The sequence below is a fragment of the Nymphalis io genome, chromosome 13 (genome assembly GCF_905147045.1).
Source record: "Nymphalis io chromosome 13, ilAglIoxx1.1, whole genome shotgun sequence".
NCBI classification, from domain to species: Eukaryota; Metazoa; Arthropoda; class Insecta; order Lepidoptera; family Nymphalidae; genus Nymphalis; species Nymphalis io.
Window position 1 is genome coordinate 10,550,457 of NC_065900.1, and position 23,346 is coordinate 10,573,802.

Consider the following 23,346-nt stretch of genomic DNA (forward strand, 5'->3'; position numbering starts at 1 on the left):
AGATGGCCCAGTAGCTAGAATACGTGCCTTCTCTACACCTAGAATACGTGAATCTAAACCGAAGTTTACGAGTCCAAACCCAGCATTACTATATTTTCATGTGTTTAATTTGTTTTTAGTAGTCTCGTGCTACTTATAAACGTTGCTTATCGTTAGCGGAGACTTAGTTAAACACTGATTTCACTCTTTCTGTCATTATTGATTTCACATTCGAATGATGAAGACACGGCATTGTTTAACTAATCACTCGCCTAACAAAGTTTATAAGCAAGGTGGTTTTAAAAAAGTACCACAATTGATAAGAATGCTATATTATAATAATAATATATTAATATTAAATAGCTGAGGAAAAAATAATTTAATAACAAACATAATTAATTTATGTTTATACCATGTTTAAATATATTCATAAAGCATCTAAATAGGCGAGTATTTTTTGTATTAATTGAGCCAAATTAAGTTAGTTAAATCTAGTTGCAACCTGGCCAACAAACATAGAAAGCTCATTCAAGTATTCGTAGCAATCAAGGCAATCAGAAAGCAATCAAAAGCCAACTGCCGTTAGCACTTCGGGTCACTTCCGGTTTTCAATACAATTTTCAAATTTAACTCCGGACTCTTGAATGAACACAGCTCTTGAAGCTCGATCAATTAAACTAATTTACAATACATTTACTACATTAATGCATACATTTTTGTATATTATATATTTTAGGGCTTGTAAAGTTTGTTTTTACAAAAAATATATTCTTATTGTATCCAAGATATATACGATGAGGTCGAACAAAATGATAAGAGGATCTTATTGCTCCACTAGCTGGTGCCCGCGTCTACGTCCACTTAAAAGCTGGTTTTCTTATGATATATTATTAAATGATATTTTTGATAAATTTATTCAATGTACAGACACACGGTTTCTACTGTTTTATTATAAGCATAATTACAGATGTATAGAATAGATTAAATATGTTCGATATATTTCTAACGCAAATAAAAAAGTTTTTCTATTTCCTTGTGTGGGCGTCGCACGTAAACTATATACTTTGTTGATATATATTACTCGTACATTATTTCGCCTGGATATGTATGGATATCAATAGTACTTACTTCGATTTATGGTATTCAGGTTAGAGCAAGTGAGCGTGTTCTATTTCAAAGGACATTACACATACATCTTAGATCACATGGTTAGAGGCCCTTTGGACGAGCAGGTTTCCTAACGATGTTTTTCGTCACCACCGAGCATGAGATGAAATATAAACAAATTAAGCGCATCAAAATGCAGTAGTGCTTGTCCGGGTTTGAAATTGGAATGATCGTTTAAGAATTTAGGATTCACCTCTTCTAACCAATGGACCATCACGGCCTACTGGGGCATCAAAGCTCTTATATTCACAGTGTTTTATTTTAAAACAACAATATATAAAATAATCTTGATTTCAAATATTAAAAATCAGTTTTCACATGGTCATACTATACAATTCCAATAATGAGAATGGTGTTCGGATCAGTCAATAAAGAGTATGCATCATTTGATAGTTTATGAATAGGTACAGACAATGTTATTGTTAAAAAACATATTTATAAATAAAATTAATGAACAAATATTTTAAATTAAACAGATAAATTATTTGCAGGTGCAATTCCTATGGTGACGGCTACGGTATACTGTGCACCAACTCTGCTACGCTACGCCGCTCTCGCCGTCTACTGCCTTGGGAGTCTGCTGGGCCTTTATAAAGTAAATGGATTATTTTACACAATAAACACTATAAGGACTGTACTCAATTATATTACAACGATTAAGTACACAATGCATACCAACATCATTAGATTTTTCTTCGAACACATTACATAGAGAGAAAACACGTGGTGTATCTTTATCATCGCATAACTTCGTTTAAATATGCTGTTTTTAGTTAAATCATATACGTTTTATATAGAATTAAGACATGAAACTTCTATAAGAGTAAGATTGTATAGGTAAATTTCACTACACAGGTGTAGTGCACGGTGCGCGTTTTTTTTAAATAAGATTTTAATACAGACAAGTTACGTACTGCAGATGGAGATTAAAATTTCAATTTCAATTCTTACAATATAAAGATTTACAATTTTTGTTAATAATGTAAACTAAAGTATTTCAAGCCCGTAAAAAGTTGTCTTATTGACCCGAAGTTTGCAGCCCGGACTCTAAAAATTAGACTTTTAATCACACTCCTGTGCCCCGGAAAGCATGAAACGCAGTTCTGACTTTAATATATCCTGCGCCACCGTGCTCTAAATCGGCCAACATTATTATCGATTGCAAGTCGGTAGGAGGAAGTGTACTAGTATATATTATATAAGAGTACATTCATAATGAAAAATATATATATAGATACTGGTTTATTTTCCAAAACGATCGAACAATCATGAAAAATGTGTTCCATTTTCTTACATTTTCCCCCTCAACTAGTATCTATGAAATTCCAAACAAAACAATCAAGCGCGGCGAGTTTATTGTTTTTCATACACAATAGAATAAAGAAGTAGATTTTATTGCGGAGTCATTGTTACGCAAACTAATGAAATCAGAATCTTTAGCACATGATAATATGTATTTTGCACTTCTCTTGTGGACAATGCTACATTATTTATGAATAATAAATGTTTTATCATATGTAACTTTAGGTGAGTAGCATCATAATAAAATTTCTTGTATAGTAGTGTTAAATCTTGAAATGTCGAAAAAAGTGGAATGATTTATTAAAAAATTAAAAAAGTATACACAAAATGACATAAAAAATTACCAATAAAAACATAAGTTTTAAGAATAACAAAACAATATCGAATATGAATATTAAAAGCAGGGATTCTGAGAGACGCGTAAAATCCTATCTCCTGGCTCGCTCTCACACTCTTTTCCCTCGCTCGACGATCCACGGCTGTTACTACAAATACTATTTTAGTGAAGATGTTGTTGCAGTACGACGTCAGCAAGCCGAGTTGTGTTCTTTAAAGTAGTGAAATTCCAATAGAAGTAAGCTTGATATTACGTTACACTACGTCATTGCATTGTTTCAAATATTCGCTATTCGCTGTTTCAATTGATGATATCATATTTTGCGTCATGCATGATATGTGTTCTTGTTGCTATGACGTAACGACGTACGACTACATAATGTATACTACATTTTACAATAAACCACTCAGTATTGAAGGTAATAGCTACTACGGATAAAATAATATTTTGAATTTAAAGCGTTCGTTTGAGCGTCTGTAAGGTCTCTTCTATGCTTACACAGACGAACACACACATTAGAGTAAAATACGTAAACATATATTCCTTTGATGTGTTATTGCGAAGTCCCTTGAGAGTCCCTCGCCGGAGTCCAGGGCGTTGAGTGCGGCCTGAACATCGGAATACGCATTAAAAAACCAGCGGCTGCCTTTCCACCTTAACGAGGAGCACCACGGGATCGCTTGCGCATGCTACTGTGACGCTCTGACGGACGGCCCGACCCGCCTATGAGGGGAGAAGGTACACATAGCGTCTCTTTATTCCCCGGTCTTCTTTGGCATAGCGGGTCTGCAGTGGCGTCCTCTTCCCGCTCCCGCTCCGCGGCCTCCTTCTGCGACCTCACACTTTCACAAAAGGAGACCATTTCCGACCAGCACTCTTCGCTTCCGAGTATCGCGTTGATGATGCTCGGCAAGGAGAGGTCTCCGCCGACAACCACCACCAGGGAATACCTCTGGGGCACACTCCGTCAGTGTGTGTTGCGCCGTGTCTGCTATACAAAATATAACATATAGCAGCCACGTAACTCGTTAGATTGTAAATGTAAACATATTATGATTTATAGGCAATGCGAGCTTGGTCACCCTGGGAGCGACGGCTGTGCTTCGCGGCACCGTTCTGCATGCGGCTGCTGTTGGCGGGAGCGCGGACGGCGCGGCTGGGCGGCGGCGACCCGCATGCTATCCTGCACGTTTTCTTACAAGTAAATATATAACGGTTATACGATCTGTTTTTATCACATTAGCCAGAATGGATTAATTAGCATCATGAACAAACAAACAAAACAAGTTTTACCTTATATATATATATATATATGTATATGTTTTATAAGATAATAAAAAAATTATCTCAGTCTATACATATAATAAATCTGTAACTAGTCGCTGTCTGCACATGGAAGATATATGAGTAAAACTATTACCGGGGCCTTTATCAACGCAATAGAACCCAAAACAATGATTGTTAGAAGTTTTGTCTGTTTATCTGTGCGATTGTGCGATTGTGCATGCTAATCTTAGAAACGGCTTAACGGATTTAAGTGCGTTTTTCACTATTATATTGTGGCTAACTTAACTTAAAATTAAGTGTTTGTTTTATTTCAATCGGTTTATAAATAATAAAGTTATGCCAATTTAAAGTGCCTATAATAAAGTAGTACCTAAGCGATACATAAAACAAAATTGCTAATCTTTTATATGATTTTTAATAATCATATTAACTTAAAAAGAGGCAGTTATTTTGAACCACAGACAGATACTTAACTTTTATTTATTTGTATATTCTTTAGAGTAGTTTGTTAAATAGTTGCAACACGAAAAAAAATTAACGTTAGAGCAGCGAACCAAATTTTTAGGGGGTCGGCATTTACTGCTGCCTCGTGGGAAATCTCTTGACTATGCTAATTTCTCTACTAAGAGCTCTTTTACTTATCTTAAGAGCAGCGGAAGCTGGACGGAGGAGCTTTCGGGAAGTTCCCTATTCATCTGCAGCCCAGCTTGCAGATCTTAGCGACGACAACGTCCACCAAAAGAAAAAAAAACGCGACTCCTTCCCTGAATAAATATTAGTATTAAATGTATATTACTTTTGACGTGGCTTGTTGTGACTCCTCAATTTATTAAATTATTTCCTTCCTTCTCGCCACAAATTTCCCGTTAGACACTAATAGTTCTTTGATTATATGTTACTTCTTAATAGTCTAGTTACATAGTCAACACAAACAGTTTATTAATATTAAAAAACCACCTTACATCGTCAATCCGCCACTAACCTTCGCAACTAAGATGTTACGTCCTGTTTGGATTTGCAATGTCATGTCAAAGCTCTTTTCAATCGAGTCGAATTATCGTCCCATCGGATTATAGGATGAGGGAATAGAGAGTGCACCTGTGTGCACTCACAATTTCGCACGCACTGTACCTATATATATCCTGCGCAATTGGCTACTCTACTTTGAGAACTGCTTTCTTCATTTTAGAATATTTTTTAATATACGACTTACTCTTATGAGTATACAAAGAAAATTTTAATTTCCTTTAACACAGATACGTAGGTCAAATAGTAAATAGAATTATATAATTCTGAAATGCGATAACTTGTTAACAGTCTTCATGACATACAGCATCTACTGGCAAATCTCCAGAGCACTTCTGTAAAACTGTCCCAAATTTACTGTAAGTGTTTATCATCTTGTGAATTTACAGTGTGAATTGTAATTTTAGTTTCAACATTTCTAACTTCAAATCTCAATGGCTTCAACCATACTAAGTGGCCACCCAAGTGGCAAGTGGTATAAAAAGCGATTAAAGTTGTGATTTCAACCAGTGGTTATAAATTTTAGAAATACGCGTTCATTTAACGTTTAAAAGTATAACTTAAACTTTTATTTCAATTCTTTTTTTTAATCTAAATTATTTTATCAAAATTCTAAGCTTTTATTTGAATAACGTTATATTATTTTACTCACAAAGGATTTGAAAGGTGAAAGTATATTTTTACACAAACAAAGTCGCCCGCGGCAAGCTAGTCAATTAAAAATATAACGCTATATTTTGTATTCTGTATATTTTTCGCATTGACTACATAAAGAGTACTATAAAAGGAAAGTTTCATTTGTTATTGTTGTATTTAGGGATTCACTTAAAAACTGCTTATCTAGTTTACACAGTAATTTCCCGTAATGATCGCATAGAATTTAAAATAACAAAGTTGATATGATCAATAATTAATTGATTAAATATCCGCGATTAATATTATTGACTTTAACCTTTGAGGTCTGTTGAAACTTTACCTATGAGTGTGTTTCATAATCTGTTGAATAAAATTTATGCAACAGATTATCAAAACTATAGCTGAAATAGCTTATAAACTGAATAGGTATGGTAGAGTATAATAATACCTCTTTATTCCGAAATGACAATGGTTTTCGAAACACGACAAAAATGGCATTACAAAGTAGTTATTGAAACACAAATGATTCCAATAACAAAAATACGCAAAATGTGTTATCATGGATGGCATGGTACCTAAATGGCATTTATAAGACTGTATATGATTTATTAAATGTAAACAACTTGCGAATGAGTATTGATATAAATAGTACAGTTTGAGGTATATATATTGTAATTAAAGAGATTAAACTACTTATATAATGAATGTCCACAGATAACGAAAGGTTACATGTAACCTTTCGTTATCTGTGGACATTCATTTTTTGCGAATGACCCATGGGTCATTCGCAAAAAATGTAATTTCACCTAACGTAAGCTTTTTGCTTATTTGAAAGGTTATGTGTAATATATAAAGATATATTCTGATTTTATATCGTTTATAAGGATCTCTTTTATAAAGTCCAAGTATTTTATTATAGTATTGATGTAGTATTATACAAGGGACATAAAATCTTAATTCCCAACGTTTTTTTTATATATATATAGAATAGGCGCCTTCCTATTCTGACGAGCATATGGACCACCTGATGGTAAGTGGTCACCAACGCCCTTAGACATTAGCATTGTAAGGAATGTCAACCATCGCTTACATATCCAATGCGCCACCAACCTTGGGAACTAAGATTTTATGTCCCTTGTGCCTGTAATTACACTGGCTCACTCACCCTTCAAACCGGAACACAACAACACCAAGTACTGCTGTTTTGCGGTAGAATATCTGATGAGTGGGTGGTACCTACCCAGACGAGCTTGCACAAAGCTCTACCACCAGTAAACGTTGGTGGCGCATTGGCGATGGAAGCGATGGTTAACATTTTTTACAGTGCCAACTTCTATGGCCCATTCGCTCGTCCGCCTACCTATACTATAAAAAAATAAAAAATCAAAACACATCACATAATAGCCTATTCCAACAGTACAAACCCCGCACCTCTCAATAAGATTGCTAAAATTTCTATTTAGAAAATATGAGCTGTGACACTAGACAGACAAAGTACGAGTAGATATAATCTATCAATATAACAATCAGTGAAGTCTGCCTAGTTTTATCATTTTCGGCCTTTTTATTAAAGCCGCAAGCAAAAATGGTTTAAATCTTGGTATATTACACGGTTTTCTCATAAGTCTGGACGTATCTAATTATTCTAATTGCACTTTCTCATTAGCCTGGACAACTCTTTTTTCTGCATTCATTATTTCAAAAAACTGTTTCTAGAGTATACCTTCCCAACCCCAAATTATCAATCAGGAGACGGTTCTCTATCAATTCTTAAAGATTATTTAACCTAGTTTACTAGTTCTCCCGAAAATTAGAACTAAGTATGCACGAAAAGAATTACAGCCTATTATAAAAAATGTAAGCTCTATTAACGAGTTCAATAACGGCTCTCACGATATATTTTGGAAAATTAATACTGATGACATAACAAACTTACTTGATATCTCGTTAGCTGAGTACATACCTATGTGGCGTCCATTATTATATTTAACTTTATGTCATGTTGTTCTCATGTTGCTCGTCTTTTTTGAGAATAAAGATTCTTTGAACATATTTAAGAGATAGCGAAAAATCGCATTTTTTGCAAATTTACAGTTTCTTTGCGAAAGATCCACATACAGTTTACTCTTGTAAGTTATATGTACACGGTTTCGCTTACTTTTACCAATTCGTAATATTTGAATCTTACGGAAACTTTATGTAAGGAGGTCGTTACGTTATATGCGCCGACATCGATATATTGACGATGCTACAGAAGCCGTGTCCGAATACATCATAAAAGCCATCAAAACTCTCCGCGGAGACTATCGAGGAAACGACAAGGACTTCTATCTGCTATATTACTGGTAGTAGAGCTTTGTGCAAGCTCGTCTGAGTAGATACCACACGAAATAGCCACAAACACAAAATAGCCAGCACTTGGTATTGTTGTATTCTTGTTTGAAGGGTGACGTGTTATTTAAAGTGTGTCATATTATAATTATAATAATAATAATATATTTTGTTATAAGGCTGTAGGCAGGTTATGTGTGTAAACTTAACCCGCGGTATGTGAATATAAAATTGACGCAAATGCAATAATACTAAAATATATTTCTTATACTTGAACCTTGAAACATTACGCTGCCTTTTTGGGCACTCGTGTAATAATATTTATACATATAATAATTAATATATTACTATTATTGATAGCCTTCAATTTCTCAGGGTTAATGGCGATTATACATGATTTGTTTAGGAAAAATTATACCAACCAAAAAAGAGTTATAAAAATGAGGCCAAATTCATAGGCTTTTTTTTATAGATTTTAACAAAAAAAGTACAAGAAGATACATTCCATGCAGGACAAAATAAAAATAGGCCTCAACTTCCTTGGATTACCTGATTAAATAAAACCCTAAAGGATATTTACAAAATAAAATGTTCCAAGTAAACTAATTATTTTTAACGCACAACACTAGGCAGGCTTCAGTAGCGTAATAGGTCATGACGCTAAGTAGATTAAATACGACTCTGTAGAAATATCATCAGTAGTAAGGCTTCGCGGCGAGTGCAATTAAAGCGGTGAAAGCCCATTTTATTATACATTTTGGCTTAAAGTAAAATTTTAAATTTAGTAATTACAAATGTCATTTCGGATCCAAAACTTGAATATATTTCTTATATCGACTTATCAACACGATTTCATAATTTTAGATTAATTATATGGTTAACATTCGTATTTTATGGGGCATTTAGCCTGCTAGTTTTTGACCCCCTGTTAAGAATAAGAATCAAGCTTCTATTTGCCTAAATAAACTAAATTAATTATTTTACCATTTTAATTAAATAACTAAATTAAGTAGGTTCCCCTCTATTGGTATTCTCTTTTGGAGCTTAGTACGTGATGATTTGCAAATAGGAATTTAAGTTAAAATAAGTGACAAAAACACAGAGCTGCTTGACATGTTGTAGCCTCAAAACATTTTGTATTATGGACTTTACCATCTCGGTCCTGTTATCGGTAATATATGCAATATTCTATTGATCGATTTTTTTAAGGAATTTTATTGTAATATTTCAGGATGCGGTTTCCTTGGGCGGTGGTGTTATCGGAGCACTACATATCCCGGAGAAATGGTTCCCGGGATCTGTGGACCGCTGCCTCAATTCGCACAACATAATGCACGTCTTGGTCGTGCTGGCCGTGTACTCCATGCACCAGGTTAGTTAGCTTTAATTTTTCTATCTGATGTAATATGTCTATTTATTTATTTTTATTTTAGTCGGGAAGGCAAATGACTCTACTCCACGTGATGGTATAGCCGTTACTCTGAAATAGTGTAACTCCGTAACTATAAAATTTGACACAAATTAAGTAACAAGCGTAGCTTTGAGTAAATATATATATATATATATATATATATATATATATATAATTTATGGCTTATACACGTTTTTATTGTTTAAGGTTACAACGAAAGACCTGGCTTGGATGTCAAGCGTAGACTGCAGAGCCCCGCTCCGCCAGCTCTGACGCAAGCATGTGTGATTGAACACAGACCTGTTATAACTCATAACCCCACACTGGTAGTAACGCTCTTATGAAGTGACTGTATATGACTTACTTGGCGACAGCAACACATATTTAAAATTAATTTCTTCACAACCTTAAAACGCAATGTTTTTCAATGTAACTGTTTGATCTGTTGGATGAATAATGCATATATGATTGCGATACTATTTTATGTAATTTGGAACGAATGTAAATCTTCCAATAAATCGCCAAGCTAATCTATATTGCCTCTTCTTGTGAGTGAACTTCTATTGTAGTGTGTCGATAGTTTCGGCAAATGAATGCACATGTAAGAAACGAATAGGAAAACGAAAGCTGTCATTTAAATTTATTAAATTAATATATCCGTTCAATATTGTATTTCAAGTAAACATAAAAAGCAAAGCTCTAACACTAATATTATATAATATTATTAATAATTCTAATGAATACAAAAGTTAAGAGACAATATAATGGCCTATCGTTTCGTTATCCGAACACAAATACGCAATAAAGCATTATTAATGTTTTGATACATTGACGAAATGCCAATTAAACCGTATGAAGTAAATCGTGATCGGTTTTTAATAGCTATAATAAAGATAGATTTAAGGTAATAAGTACAATTAACGATATTGTTCTACACGTTACTATCCGAAACCTTCCGTTGGCTTTATACTATAATTATAAAATTAATCATAAATCACAAGGTGTATTATCCAAAAACAGTCCCTTGTTGTAAGTAGATATAATTCTAAGCCTAAAGTGCTTTGTTTATAAGACGCTATTTGTAGAGACGTTCATAAAATAGTATTTCTTATAGGCAATAAAAACTAATTCTTAAGAAAATTTGACAATATAACAATATTTTAGACGCATCGCGCACTATTAGATCTCGTTACACATCATTCTAAAGTAGGGAAATTCGTACGTTTAATTGTATTTTTATTGAATCATACAGAAGTAGTACCATTATCGGATGAAAATGTTTATTAAAAAATACGTGAGTTTGTCAAGCGCTAGAGTAGAAAAATAGTTATAGAAATCTTAAGAACAATTAAAATAAATTATAAGAATTAAGCAAAATTGAAATGATTTTAAGTTTTGAATAAAACAATGTTTTCTTCATTACGATTCTAGAAGCATGAGAGCATTTAATCGCTAACCATTAACTTAATAGCTAGCTAGTTTATTAGAACGCAAATCTACCTTGTGATGTTAGTAATATAAAAATTATATTTTAAATATATTTACTTACCTTATTTTGTTTTTTGAAGTCATTTTTCCATCTTGTATAAAGTTTTTAAGTAAAAATTATCAAAAATAGCATTAGTCAAATCGTACATATTTTTGCTGAGTGAAATGAGTTTATTGACAACATACTTATATTTTATTTAACAATTGATTTAAGTATCAAATATTAAAATTTTTGACCGTTCTGATTGACGCTTGTATTTCTTTAGTCTATACTAAAATATAAGAAGTTTATAAAGTTTTCGAAATAAAATATGCTTCCATATTATCTTGCTAATCTTATTAAGAACATGTTTCGTCCGATAGGAAAATTTATAATGTTCTAAAAAAATGAATCGCTTTTCACTGCCCTTATAATAATTTTTACCTTACTCCTACGGTCGTGTAACTTCTAGTTGTAATTTAACAAAAGGTTTCATTGACGTAGTTGTAAAGATACATCTAGTAAGTAGTTAGGTAGTCGAAAAGCAATAATAGACAATTGTTAAGAAATTTGACAAAAGTAGATGTTCACGAAAATCTTCACGAATTTTTTTGTCGAAGTTTCATTATTTCGATTATTATTTATTAATAGCGTAGACGCCAAGATGATCGTGGCTTTATTAGCTGACATCTAGGGGCAAATGCACACAAAGGTGAAGACGATTTGCCAAATGACGCCAACATTAGGCTGTTTCATTAATATTTTTGAAAATTGATATTTTCCCTAAATAACTATACTATAACGGCGTAGATTCTGTAACATACCTAGCCAATACTTCATGTATTAACGAAATCGTCATCAATATTTATAATTGTAGAATATAATTTTAAAATAAGTTATATTTATGAAAAACCTTATTTAACTTGCTTGTAATTATTTTATGTTTTATATTTTTTAATAGTGCTATGTACACTTAAAAGTTTAGTGATGGATTGGATGTGTCTTATGTAAACATTCGGTTTTAACTACATTAAGAACCTTATTTGGGTTTGCACATGACGTCTGGTGGTGGAGCTGATTGTGACCACCTGACTACGACAGACTCAACGCTGTATTATCATGGTTAAAATCTAAATTTATTTCTGGTGTTCAATATAAAAAAAAAATGATAATAGCATTATTCTATGTATTTAAAGGATTAAGATAACAATTACGTCACTAAGAAAAGTTTTATTCTCACGAAAGTTATTCAAGTGACAACAATCAATCAATATTTTTTTTAAACATTCAGATAGACAATGTATGTAGTTTTATATATGTATATATATATATAAGAGGTCAAATTTGCCCTCTGATAATAAGTGGTAACCATCGCCCATAGGCATTGTCGCTGTAAGAAATATTGACCGTCTCTTACATCGCCAATGCACCACCAACCTCAGAAACATCTTAGTGTCTTGTAATTAAAAAAATAGACAGGCTTTCTCATATTATCACCCTTCGAACCGGAACACAACAATATTAAGTATTGCTGTTTGGCGGTAGAGTATCTCAAAAGTGTTTGGTATCTACCCATATGTACTAGCATAAAGCCCTACCACCAAGTGTAAAATGAAAATTCAACAGAATCCCGTGTTTTCTCTTTATTGAATAATAAAAAAAAATCTTAATTGAATATAACGCGGAGTCAATATGTATGTATACTATGGTTTGTAATCTAGATGTCTTTATTATGTATTTATAGCACGGCTCTGAGTAGTCTATTTCTCACTATATTTTATTTGCATGATATGATGCAAATACTTTTGTAATGTAACGTAACGGAGGTCAAATGTCACTTAAATTTAATTTTAGGATTTTTTTTATTGTTTATTAGTAATTTAGCAATATTATTGAAACCATTATAAAACCTTTTCGGTCACATTTAAGAATTAAAACAGTATTTTTAAAATCACACAATTTATATTTCTTTTTCTTACAATCGGAGAACAATTGTGTAACAGAATATATCGATCAGTATAGCGAATTCTTAAAGCCAAGATATCAAATAACTTTGGGCTAATAAAACTTAATTAAACAACACTTATAATTTGAAGCGAACATGTTGAATTGCCTTGTTCAATAAAGTTAAAATCGAATAATATACTATGTTCAAGTCTTATATCGTTGAAAATTACCGTGTATGAAAATTGAATTGTTTTCCTAATTGCAATGTGACCTACATTAAGATTAACCATTATTTTACGGGTCAACTGTAATGTTGCTACATAATGTAGATATGAGTCTATTGGGGTTTGAGTTCTGAAGTCGTCTTAATCTATTCTTAATATATCTGTGTCACAAACACAGAACATAATGTATCTGTTTCATGTGTGTCAAAAGAAAGTTTGTATTTAATTTTTAAGTTTGGGAAAACATTTTTTTTAAGTAAACAAGCAAAATTTTGAAGTCCAGGCCAAGACCAAGAAGTTCTCTAGCAAAGTCAAAAATCAAAATCTCCACATACCGATCCGAATTGATTGAATCTATGCTTTCGTCTTCTAAAAAGTATTATCCTTTTGTCGACACAAAAACAACAAACAAAAAACCAAGACAACTGTAGAATTTCCTCCGCTCTTCAGACGCCGAACCACGATTTTGTAACGTTCGCGTACGTATAACGTATAATTGTCTGCTTCTGAAAAACGTTTCATAGCAACTAAATTCCCAAGAGCCAAGCTACCTCAGATTTGTTGCGTTTACCCAGTAAGTTAAGCAAATATAAACTTTCTTTTGCGACATTTTCCTGTTATTTAATATTATCAGTCTTATAATTTATTATGTTTATTCTATTTTACTCTTAAACAAAAACATTTGTTCCTATATAAAGAACCGCCGATAAGGGACATATTAAGAACATGCTTTTGTAAGATGCACTTCAAGCTTGAGTCACACACAACTGTTTTTATTTTTTTATTAGAAATTTTTGTAGTTTACGTATGATTAACAAAAAAATATATTATTAATTTCGATACGATATTGAAGCGGTAGACAAATTAATGCATTTGTGAAGTGTATAATTTAATAATATAAATAATAATAATATTATTGAGGTTTATAGTGATATACCAAAGCAATACACCAGTATTTTAAAAATATTAAATTAGAAATATGTTTGTCGATTATATCCTAATGAGTGTTGAAACAGTTACGCATCAATAAGTTTATCTTGGAATTTGTATGGATATGAATTAATATTGAATATTTGAAACTGTAGACGTTGATGAAAGTATTAAAGTTTATTTGAATTTAACCAGTGTTGTTTTATTTTTAACGTATTTAGTTGTAAAATAAACTTAAAATTATTAATGGTAATTAAACGAACATGCTAATCTAAACATCAGAAATTGATTTCGATTTGTAAGGACGGGACTAGGTAAATAAAGTAGATGTTTAAGGTTTGAAGATAAATTTATTACTGCTCCTCAATACCATGTGTCAGCTGCTTATATACTACACTACATGCCCTACCAAACAAAAAAAAAATGTTGGATACATTAACATTTTTTTTTATCAAAATACAATATGAAAAAGTAAAATAAAATTGAATATAATAATAATTAAACAAAATAAAACAAATATGTAAACAAAGGTATAATAATGCAGTGCTGAAATTTAATATCAAATATCATAATAGGTACAGTCATAATCACAAGTCTTAATAAACAATATGTTTAATGATCATTCAACATAAAGTCTTGTCCTATTTTTATGAACAGTTTTTTCTTTACCATTGACTAAAATTACAACATTCGGTGATAAATCTTTAACAACTGTATATGGACCTAAATATAATGGATCAAGTTTGCTAATATTTTCATTTTTAACCAATACTAAGTCTCCTTGTTTATACTCCACTGGGTTTATACTTCTATCATATTTTATTTTTCTTAAAGTTTTACAATTTATGAGGTTTGTTTTAGCATCATTTTGTGACTTTTGTAACCGGTATTTTAGTTCTATTGCATAATCATCAAAATTGTAAATTGGATCTATTGTCGACCTAAGATTACTTGGTAAGTTACATTGTTTGCCAAACACTAATTCGTATGGAGTAAATTTTGTACTCGAGTGTACAGAAGTGTTATACGAAAAACACCAGTAAGGAATCCATGAACTCCATTCCTGACTATGACTGTTAACTTGCATTCTTAAATAAAATGTTAAATGTTTATGACTATTTTCAAGTGATCCTAAGGTCTGATGGTGGAAGGCTGTAGACTGTAATTGACTTATATTTAAAATTTTACAAACCTCTTCCATTGTAGAATTTATAAATTCAGTTCCTCTATCGGTCACGATCTGCCGAGGGATGCCATATCTAAGTATAAAATTATTTACTAGAGTTGTAGCTACTGTGCGCGCATCCTTACCTGCTATCGGATATGCCTCGACATATTTGGTGAGGTCGCATTGGAGCGTTAAAATGTAATTATAATTATTATCTCTTGTCAATGGACCTACCAAATCTAAATAAATCTTATCAAAAGCTGAATTTCCACAGTCCGTTATGGTCATAGGTTCTTTTATGGTATTTAAATATTTATAACGTTGACATTTACTACATTTTTTTACAAAAAGCTTAACATCATGCTCTAATCCTGGCCAAAAATATTTTTTACGAATGTTATTTAACATACGTCTTATTCCTGCGTGACCGCTAGTGGGCAGGATATGATAATCGTTTAATATAACTCTTTTCGTATCGTCGTCTATAATTTTTGTAACTCCTTTAATTACGCATAAACGGGGTCCGGACCACTTACGCATTTTATTTATAACCTGAGCTAGCTCTTTAATTATTTGAAAATTATTCTCATCTTTTATTACATATAACGTATTTATTTTTAAATCGATACAAAATGATTCCATTTCCCTCACAGAGACAGCTCGTGTACACTGGGATTGGGTAAACAGTTTCACAAAAATTGTACGATTTGACGACGAGTATGCATAATCACCACGCTCTAATGATACGCATTTTTTAAACTTTCTCCATTCTTCTTCATTCACAAATACCAACTCCGTGTAATACTTCGGTAGTTTTAACATCTCTACAACTCTTGGGTGATCAGTCCAATCGTCAGTAGAAATATTAGAAACCGAAGTAGAATTACAAGGTTTTTCATCAAGCTTCTTCTTTTGTGCCCTTGTAAGTACTGACAAAATATGATCATTTATCGCCTTTAATTCTTCACTACTAATTTCTATGCGTGACAATGCATCTGCAGCTACATTATCACACCCTTTCACATAAGTAACCTTAAAATCATACTCTTCAAGTATTAGCCGAAATTTTAACAATCTACTGGAAGGATCTGTCATATTGTATAAAAATATTAAGGGTCTATGATCCGTTTCTATAATGAACTTTCGTCCATAGAGATACGGTCTAAAATATTTAACAGACCAAACAATCGCTAAAAGCTCTTTCTCAATCGTTGGATACCTACGTTCAGCTTTATTTAAACTACGACTGGCGTAAGCTATTGGTCTACGATCAGCATTACATAAAATCGCACCTATTGCATACCCTGAGGCGTCTGTCTGTAGTATAAATGTGTTATTATAATCGAAAATAGGATATTGTAATATTGGAGGGCTCATTAACATTTCTTTTAAAGTACTAAATGATTTTTGACAGTTTTTATTCCAATTAAATATTACATTTTTACGACATAAATCATTTAATGGAATACAGATTTGGGCGAAATTCGGAATAAACTTTCGATAATAGTTCGCAAAGGCTACAAATCGTTTGAGCTCGTCTACGTTTTTAGGAACCGGATAATTAATTAACGCCTTAATTTTTTCTGGATCTGGTTTAATGCCGTCCGCTGATACCACGTGTCCGAGGTATAAAATTTCTTTTCGAAGAAAATCGCACTTATCAGGATTTAATTTTAAATTAACTTTTCTAAGCCTTGTTAAAATATCTAACAAATTTTTATTATGACTATCTAAATTTCTTCCGAAACAAATTAAATTATCCAAATATACAAAACATTTATCGTAATTAAGTCCCGACATTGCTACTGTCATTAAGCGTGAAAATGAACCAGGACTGGTTTTCAAACCCATAGGCATACGGGTCATTTGATACTGGCCAGACGGTGTTGTGAATGCGGTATATTTCCTACTGTCAGCATTTAGCTTCGTTTGATAATAAGCTTGTGTTAAATCTAATTGAGAAAAATAAATAGCTCCTGAAAGTGAGTCTAATATATCACTTATATTCGGAAGGGGAAATTTGTCATGCATTATACAATCATTTAATTTCCGAAAATCTATCACTAAACGCCAGCTTTTATTATTATCTTCTGATTTTTTAGGTACTAATAGTACTGGGCTAGACCATTCGCTGTTAGCGGGTTCGATAATATCATTGGCCAACATTTTTTGAACTTGTTTTTCTATTTCATCACGTTGAGAAAACGGTAATCTATATTGTTTAGTATAGACCGGATTCGTATTAGCTTTTAGTTGTATATTTTGTTCGTAAAGATTACACGTACCTAACTTGTCTCCTGGCAAGAAAAATACGTCAGCATATTTCGCACAAATACTTTGTATACTAATGCTTTCTTCTTTGTTCAAATGATTCAATTTAATTAATGATAATAATTTCCGAACTCTTTTTCCGTCCAAATTTTCTTTGTTAAACGAACAAATATTATAATTCGATAACAAATCAATTTCAGGCCTAAAATAACTAAGATTAATTTCTGTTTCGCGAGTATTTAAAATTTGAATAAATATTTTTCCCTCTTTCGGTTGACAGATACTTCCAGCGATAAATACACCTTCACACAATTCTCTGGGAAATATAACACACGATTCATTCAAATAAGAATCAACTTGAAAAAACTTTTCACACCTCGGAGGTACCTTTATAAATGTATTTTTACCTAATTTTCCTATACCTAAGGAGAGCGTAATTGGTTTGTCGAAGCTATTTAAAGTAAATGTATTATTTTCGTAATTTAATACACAATTATAATTAGTTAAAAATTCTTGTCCGATTAAACCATCTTGAATACAAGGCAAATTCTTTAAGACATAAAACTTATGTTTGAATTCTATTCCATATAAGGTAAACGGTATGTAAACATAGCCCTCGGTGTACGAGGTGCCACCAATACCATTTACGGCTACGCGTTTTGGATGTATTGGAATATTCCTATCTCTTATTACATCGTATTTAATCACTGACATCGAGGCGCCCGTGTCAACTAGCATTCTATATTTGGTACCTAATATTGTAAACTCTACGAAATTATTATATGTATTGCATGCTAGAATAAAGTTAGGATCGAAAAAACTCTAAGTTTTGGTTATTTTCCGAAGTAGTAACCTGTATATCGTTTTGGGATTGATTCATAAGATACCCATGCTGTTTTCTACCGTTATTATTTCTACCTCGCGATACTGCACGTTCAAAATTATGTCCGCGTCCTCGAGAATTACTTGTGGATCCTCTATTGTTTCCTCGGTGGTATAAACTAGATGTTTGATTCGGCATCGGCCTAAATGAACTATTTGGCGTGTAATGTTGGCGTGCGTTGTTTAATACTCGACCTCTACTATGCCCCCTATAAGATGGTTGGTACTTACCTCGATGTTGAGTCGTGAAAATCGTTTCAGCTGATGTAAAAGAGCCTTGACGCGACAGTTCCTCGTCTTTGGCTGCTCTTATAACATCTTTCAGCTCTGAGTAGTTGCGGGCCGCTAAAATAGTGCTTAATCGACTGTTCCTCAAACCTTCGGTGAATCGCTGTATTGCTAATTTTTCGTTTACGGGTCTCAATATTTTAAACGCGTTATCGTCACCGTTAGCTTGGGAAATAGTCAATTCAACAAATAAATCCTCAAGTTTCTTACCAAATTCCTCAATACTCTGCGAACCTTGTCTAGATTTTAACATTTCTATTTGTAGTGCCGTGGCTGACTGCTTAGTCAACAGATTATTTTTCATGTCGGCAATAAGTTCTGTGGAAGATTCATAGTTAGATAACAAACGTAATTTGGCATTTTTAGTTAAACGCGTTTTAAGGACAAAAGAAATAAGTAACTGTTCATGTTCTTTCCTAATGGTTTGGCTATAGAATTCGATACAATCTATTAATTTTTTAGTAACTTCTTCATCTCCTGTCATAATAGGTAGAAGAGAAGTAGCAGTTTTCATGTCAAAGTCAGTCATGGTGCTAAAATCTTGGTCACTAACTAAACAAGTTGTTTGAATTTTTTGATAAAACGATTCAATTTCTTCGCAAGCAACTAATAAGTAATTTATCTATTCCTTTTTTATATACCCTTTAGATGCATTAAAGTTTAACTCGTCACGATATTTTATATATTCGTCATATAAACTTTTTGCCTCTAAATATTTCTGTTCTAACAACTTTAAGAAACATAATATAATATTTAGTACCGAAAAATAACAAAAAATGGCTTAAAAATATACACTTAAAAATAATGATAAAATATGAATAAATCTATTGTCTATAATACCATAACACCTTTGCTGATGACACTATTTCACTTCTCCTTTTATATATTTTTCACACTTTTACACTCCTATTTTTTTTATAAGCATCTATTGATGCGTCTCCAGGCTAAACGACACGTTCCTGATTTATTTCTCCAGTCTCTGGTCCACGCCTCGAACGTCTGAAAGCGCTCCTGGCCATCTCCTGACGCATCCAGTTTATGTGGCAGCGTTTATATAATTTATATATGGCAAACTTTGCCCCCAAAATTAAAAGTAAAAGAAAAATACCCAAAATTATATTTGTCACTTTCTGATTTTGGTGTATTAGTTCCACGTCGGCCGAATTCACGCCTCCTGCGGCATTTTGTGCAATCACAATTTGTTCTTTACTTTGTTCTTTGCCCATTTTGTATTATGACGCTACTAACGTTCGAACAATTAAATACACGAATGTCCAATATTACACAGAGCGACATTATATTGTTATACTGCACTTCGTTAGAACCCGAAACCGAACCTTAAATGGCAGGGTCGCCATGTAAGGACGGGACTAGGTAAATAAAGTAGATGTTTAAGGTTTGAAGATAAATTTATTACTGCTCCTCAATACCATGTGTCAGCTGCTTATATACTACACTACAGATTATTATTGATCTAGTAAAACGCTAAATATAAAATATTGTGCGTATAACAATAATTATAATACATTACAAGAGTTGTGTTTAATCGAAAAATTAAAAAACAAAATTTGACGATACAATAAAAATTCGAAATGTCCTGTGCATTGTTTTTGATTTAAGTTATTGAGACAAAAACTGTATAATTGATTCAAAACGAATGATCTAGGGCTGACTTTAGGGATAGACAGAAATTTTGAAAAGCTTTGAATTTTTCATTGTCTTCACTATTCATTTAATATGAAATTATTATCTTAATGACGTAACTATAATAATAATTAATTATTACTTTCTATTCATATGTATATTTACTCTGTAAAATGTTTTGTTTGTTATATATATAAGGGGGAACCGAGTTAAGATTAAACTATTTTGAATGTACTTATATTTTCTATAGTTTGTGTTTCCAAAATATTAAATTAATAAATAAATTATTTTGTTACAGTTAGAATATTATTAATCAAAGAGATTGAACTAAAACGAACAAACGAATTGTTAAAAACATAATTGAGTGATTTGCGCAACCATTTTTAAATATATTTGAAAATAGAAAGAGAGATGTTTTACTTTTGTTTCTCACTTATACACGTTCGGTATAAAGTACCAATTTCATTTTATAAAATTGAACATTTTATATATATACCTACATAAATCTTCAATTCTTGTATATATATTTATTTGGTGTAACTCGGAAACGGATCTAACGACTTGGCTCTAAAATTTTGTATTTAAACAAAGTTTTGCGCTTTAAGTTTATACTTAGACTTATTAAAAAATACATTTTTATAACAAATTATTAGAGCGAAGTACATAGTACCAATCAAAAAGTCTTAATAGACTAAGTACAAGTTCATTTACTTATAAGAAATGAATTTGAAAGGTAGAACGCTAGGTGTCTTTTGACAACTTTTTTCATCTGGTGAGTTTGTTGGCGAAGGAAGACTGATTGTCTGAATGTAATTGAGAGTTAAATGTTACTGAGAATAACTTTCAGTTGCAATTACAACTTTTTACTGACCCGGTCCTCATTCAGGACCTCGGGAACTAAGCACTTTAACGACGAGGCAGATTACTGGCGAAACAACGATAAGTTTAACACTATACGCGTGTTTCGTATATTTACTGCGCATATGCCTTTTCGGTTAAGTATCCGTAACAGCCTGTGAATGTCCCACTGCTGGGCTAAAGGCCTCCTCTCCTCTTTTTGAGGAGAAGTTTTGGAGCTTATTCCACCACGCTGCTCCAATGCGGGTTGGTGGAAAGTTAAAGTTAAGTATCATTCGCGACTAAATGAAAAAAACAGATCTGAGAGAAGTACGTAAGAGCGGATATGAAATGCGAAATACGTAACAAAAAACAAACCCTATTTGTATCCTCATGTTCATATCTAGTTCACTGCATTGTTTAAGTTAATATGAACCACTTCGAATACAAAATGTTTTCAAATAGATTTAAGCTGACGTCAATTCAGGGGATTTTGAGGATTCATTCAGTACGTATAATATTCGTATTAATATATACTTAAACAATATTTTATAACACCAATTATTAAATTCCTATGTTCTATAAAGGCAAGCTATAGGGAAGGTCATTCATTCGCTACTTGTTTTCTGTGCCACATACATCTCTATCTGTGACCATGTACTCAGTTACATCCTTATATATACTATATATATACTACACGTGTCGTCGCTCACGCAGTCCATCCATCTTTACTCCTCCTACTGTTATTCTTCTTGTTTTACACTATCTACATCAAAACTTAACAGATATCAAATAATAAAAATATTAAAACAACTCTCTAAGTAATTTACCCATTTGTTAAAATATCATTTAATATTTAGAAAAAAAATACTGAAACGGTATTTATTAGATACTGTGAAATACCTACTTGGTCACAAAAAATGTTAATATATTGTCAAAAAATGGGCCATTCTTGAACTAAGCCACCAAAAAAAATCAAAATAAATATTCTTAAAGGTAAATTCAAAAGACAGAAGGCGAGAACAAGAGAAGATCCTTTGATAAAGCAGCGAAAGAAACACCGTTGAAGTATGAACTATGAAGGTAGACGATCTACAATCTATATTCATCTTCCCTTCATACTTCAAATTTGGTAAAATGAATAAATAAATCATTGTTATAGTAAAAAGAGCCGAGATGGCCCAGTGGTAAGAACATGTGAATCTTAACCGATGATCGTGGGTTCAAACCCGGGCAAGCACCACTGAATTTTCATGTGCTTAATTTGTGTTTATAATTCATCTCGTGCTTGACGGTGAAGGAAAACATCGTGAGGAAACCTGCATGTGTCTAATTTCATTGAAATAATGCCACATGTGTATTCTACCAACCCGCATTGGAGCAGCGTGGTGGAATAAGCTCCAAACCTTCTCCTCAAAAGGGAGAGGAGGCCTTAGCCCAGCAGTGGGACATTAACAGGCTGTTACTGTATAAAAAGTAAACTATTACAACTAATAAGTAGTAGTAAGGTTACGCAAGTACCTACGGCTGGTTCCTAGGAATCATTTCGACCTCGAATTAACATCATCGGTCGAGATCTAAAATAGAATTTGTTTAGCGTTTGGATGGAATTACCAAAACTTTGAAATACATGTTTATCAATTCATTCAAGAAACACAAACAGTAAATATTCAAGCAAATCAGACCATTTTTTTATACTAATGTTTAATGGCTGGAATGTCCAAAGTACATTTCTTAGTGCGTGTTTTCATCATAAAATGCATTAACTGTCAAAATTGGTGTGTGTATATATATATAAGATAATAATAGGTATGACTTTGCAACGAGCAAGTTATCAAGATAATCGTATTAATAAATAATTGCATTATTGTATTACTATATTAATCATTATTCGTCACAACATGCATCTTGTGTCAACAGGAAACATAACATATATAGATTCTAGAATATTCTAACATTTTAATTTCAAATAAATTAAGTAATATTCAGGATATTCTATTAAATCCTTTAAATATTACTCTTTATATATGTAGTTATATTTAATATGATATAATTCAATTGGTTTATGTTTTAGAATTATATGATTTATCGATTACGAATGAATATACCGGCCTCTTGCAGGTGCAAGACGATCCAGTTAAGACTTGTAACCCACTGGCAACGTTACTGCAAAATACCGGCACTGTAAAAATTTGTAACTATTTAAACACA

The 23,346-nt window shown here is 32.3% G+C and overlaps 1 protein-coding gene across 2 annotated transcripts in view; it reads left to right on the top strand.

The window, feature by feature from the left end:
• The window catches only part of LOC126772704 (progestin and adipoQ receptor family member 4), a 104,466-nt gene extending 93,401 nt beyond the window's left edge, over nucleotides 1-11,065 (top strand). The window contains exons 3-6 of one of the 2 annotated variants that reach the window (XM_050493222.1): nucleotides 1,638-1,741; nucleotides 3,849-3,986; nucleotides 9,297-9,437; nucleotides 9,684-11,065. In XM_050493222.1, coding sequence (XP_050349179.1) covers nucleotides 1,638-1,741; nucleotides 3,849-3,986; nucleotides 9,297-9,437; nucleotides 9,684-9,749 — 449 coding nt within the window. In that variant the 3' untranslated portion in view covers nucleotides 9,750-11,065. The remainder of the gene's footprint in view (nucleotides 1-1,637; nucleotides 1,742-3,848; nucleotides 3,987-9,296; nucleotides 9,438-9,683) is intronic. The other variant, XM_050493221.1, reaches the window with a different exon arrangement.
• Nucleotides 11,066-23,346: the final 12,281 nt, after the last annotated feature.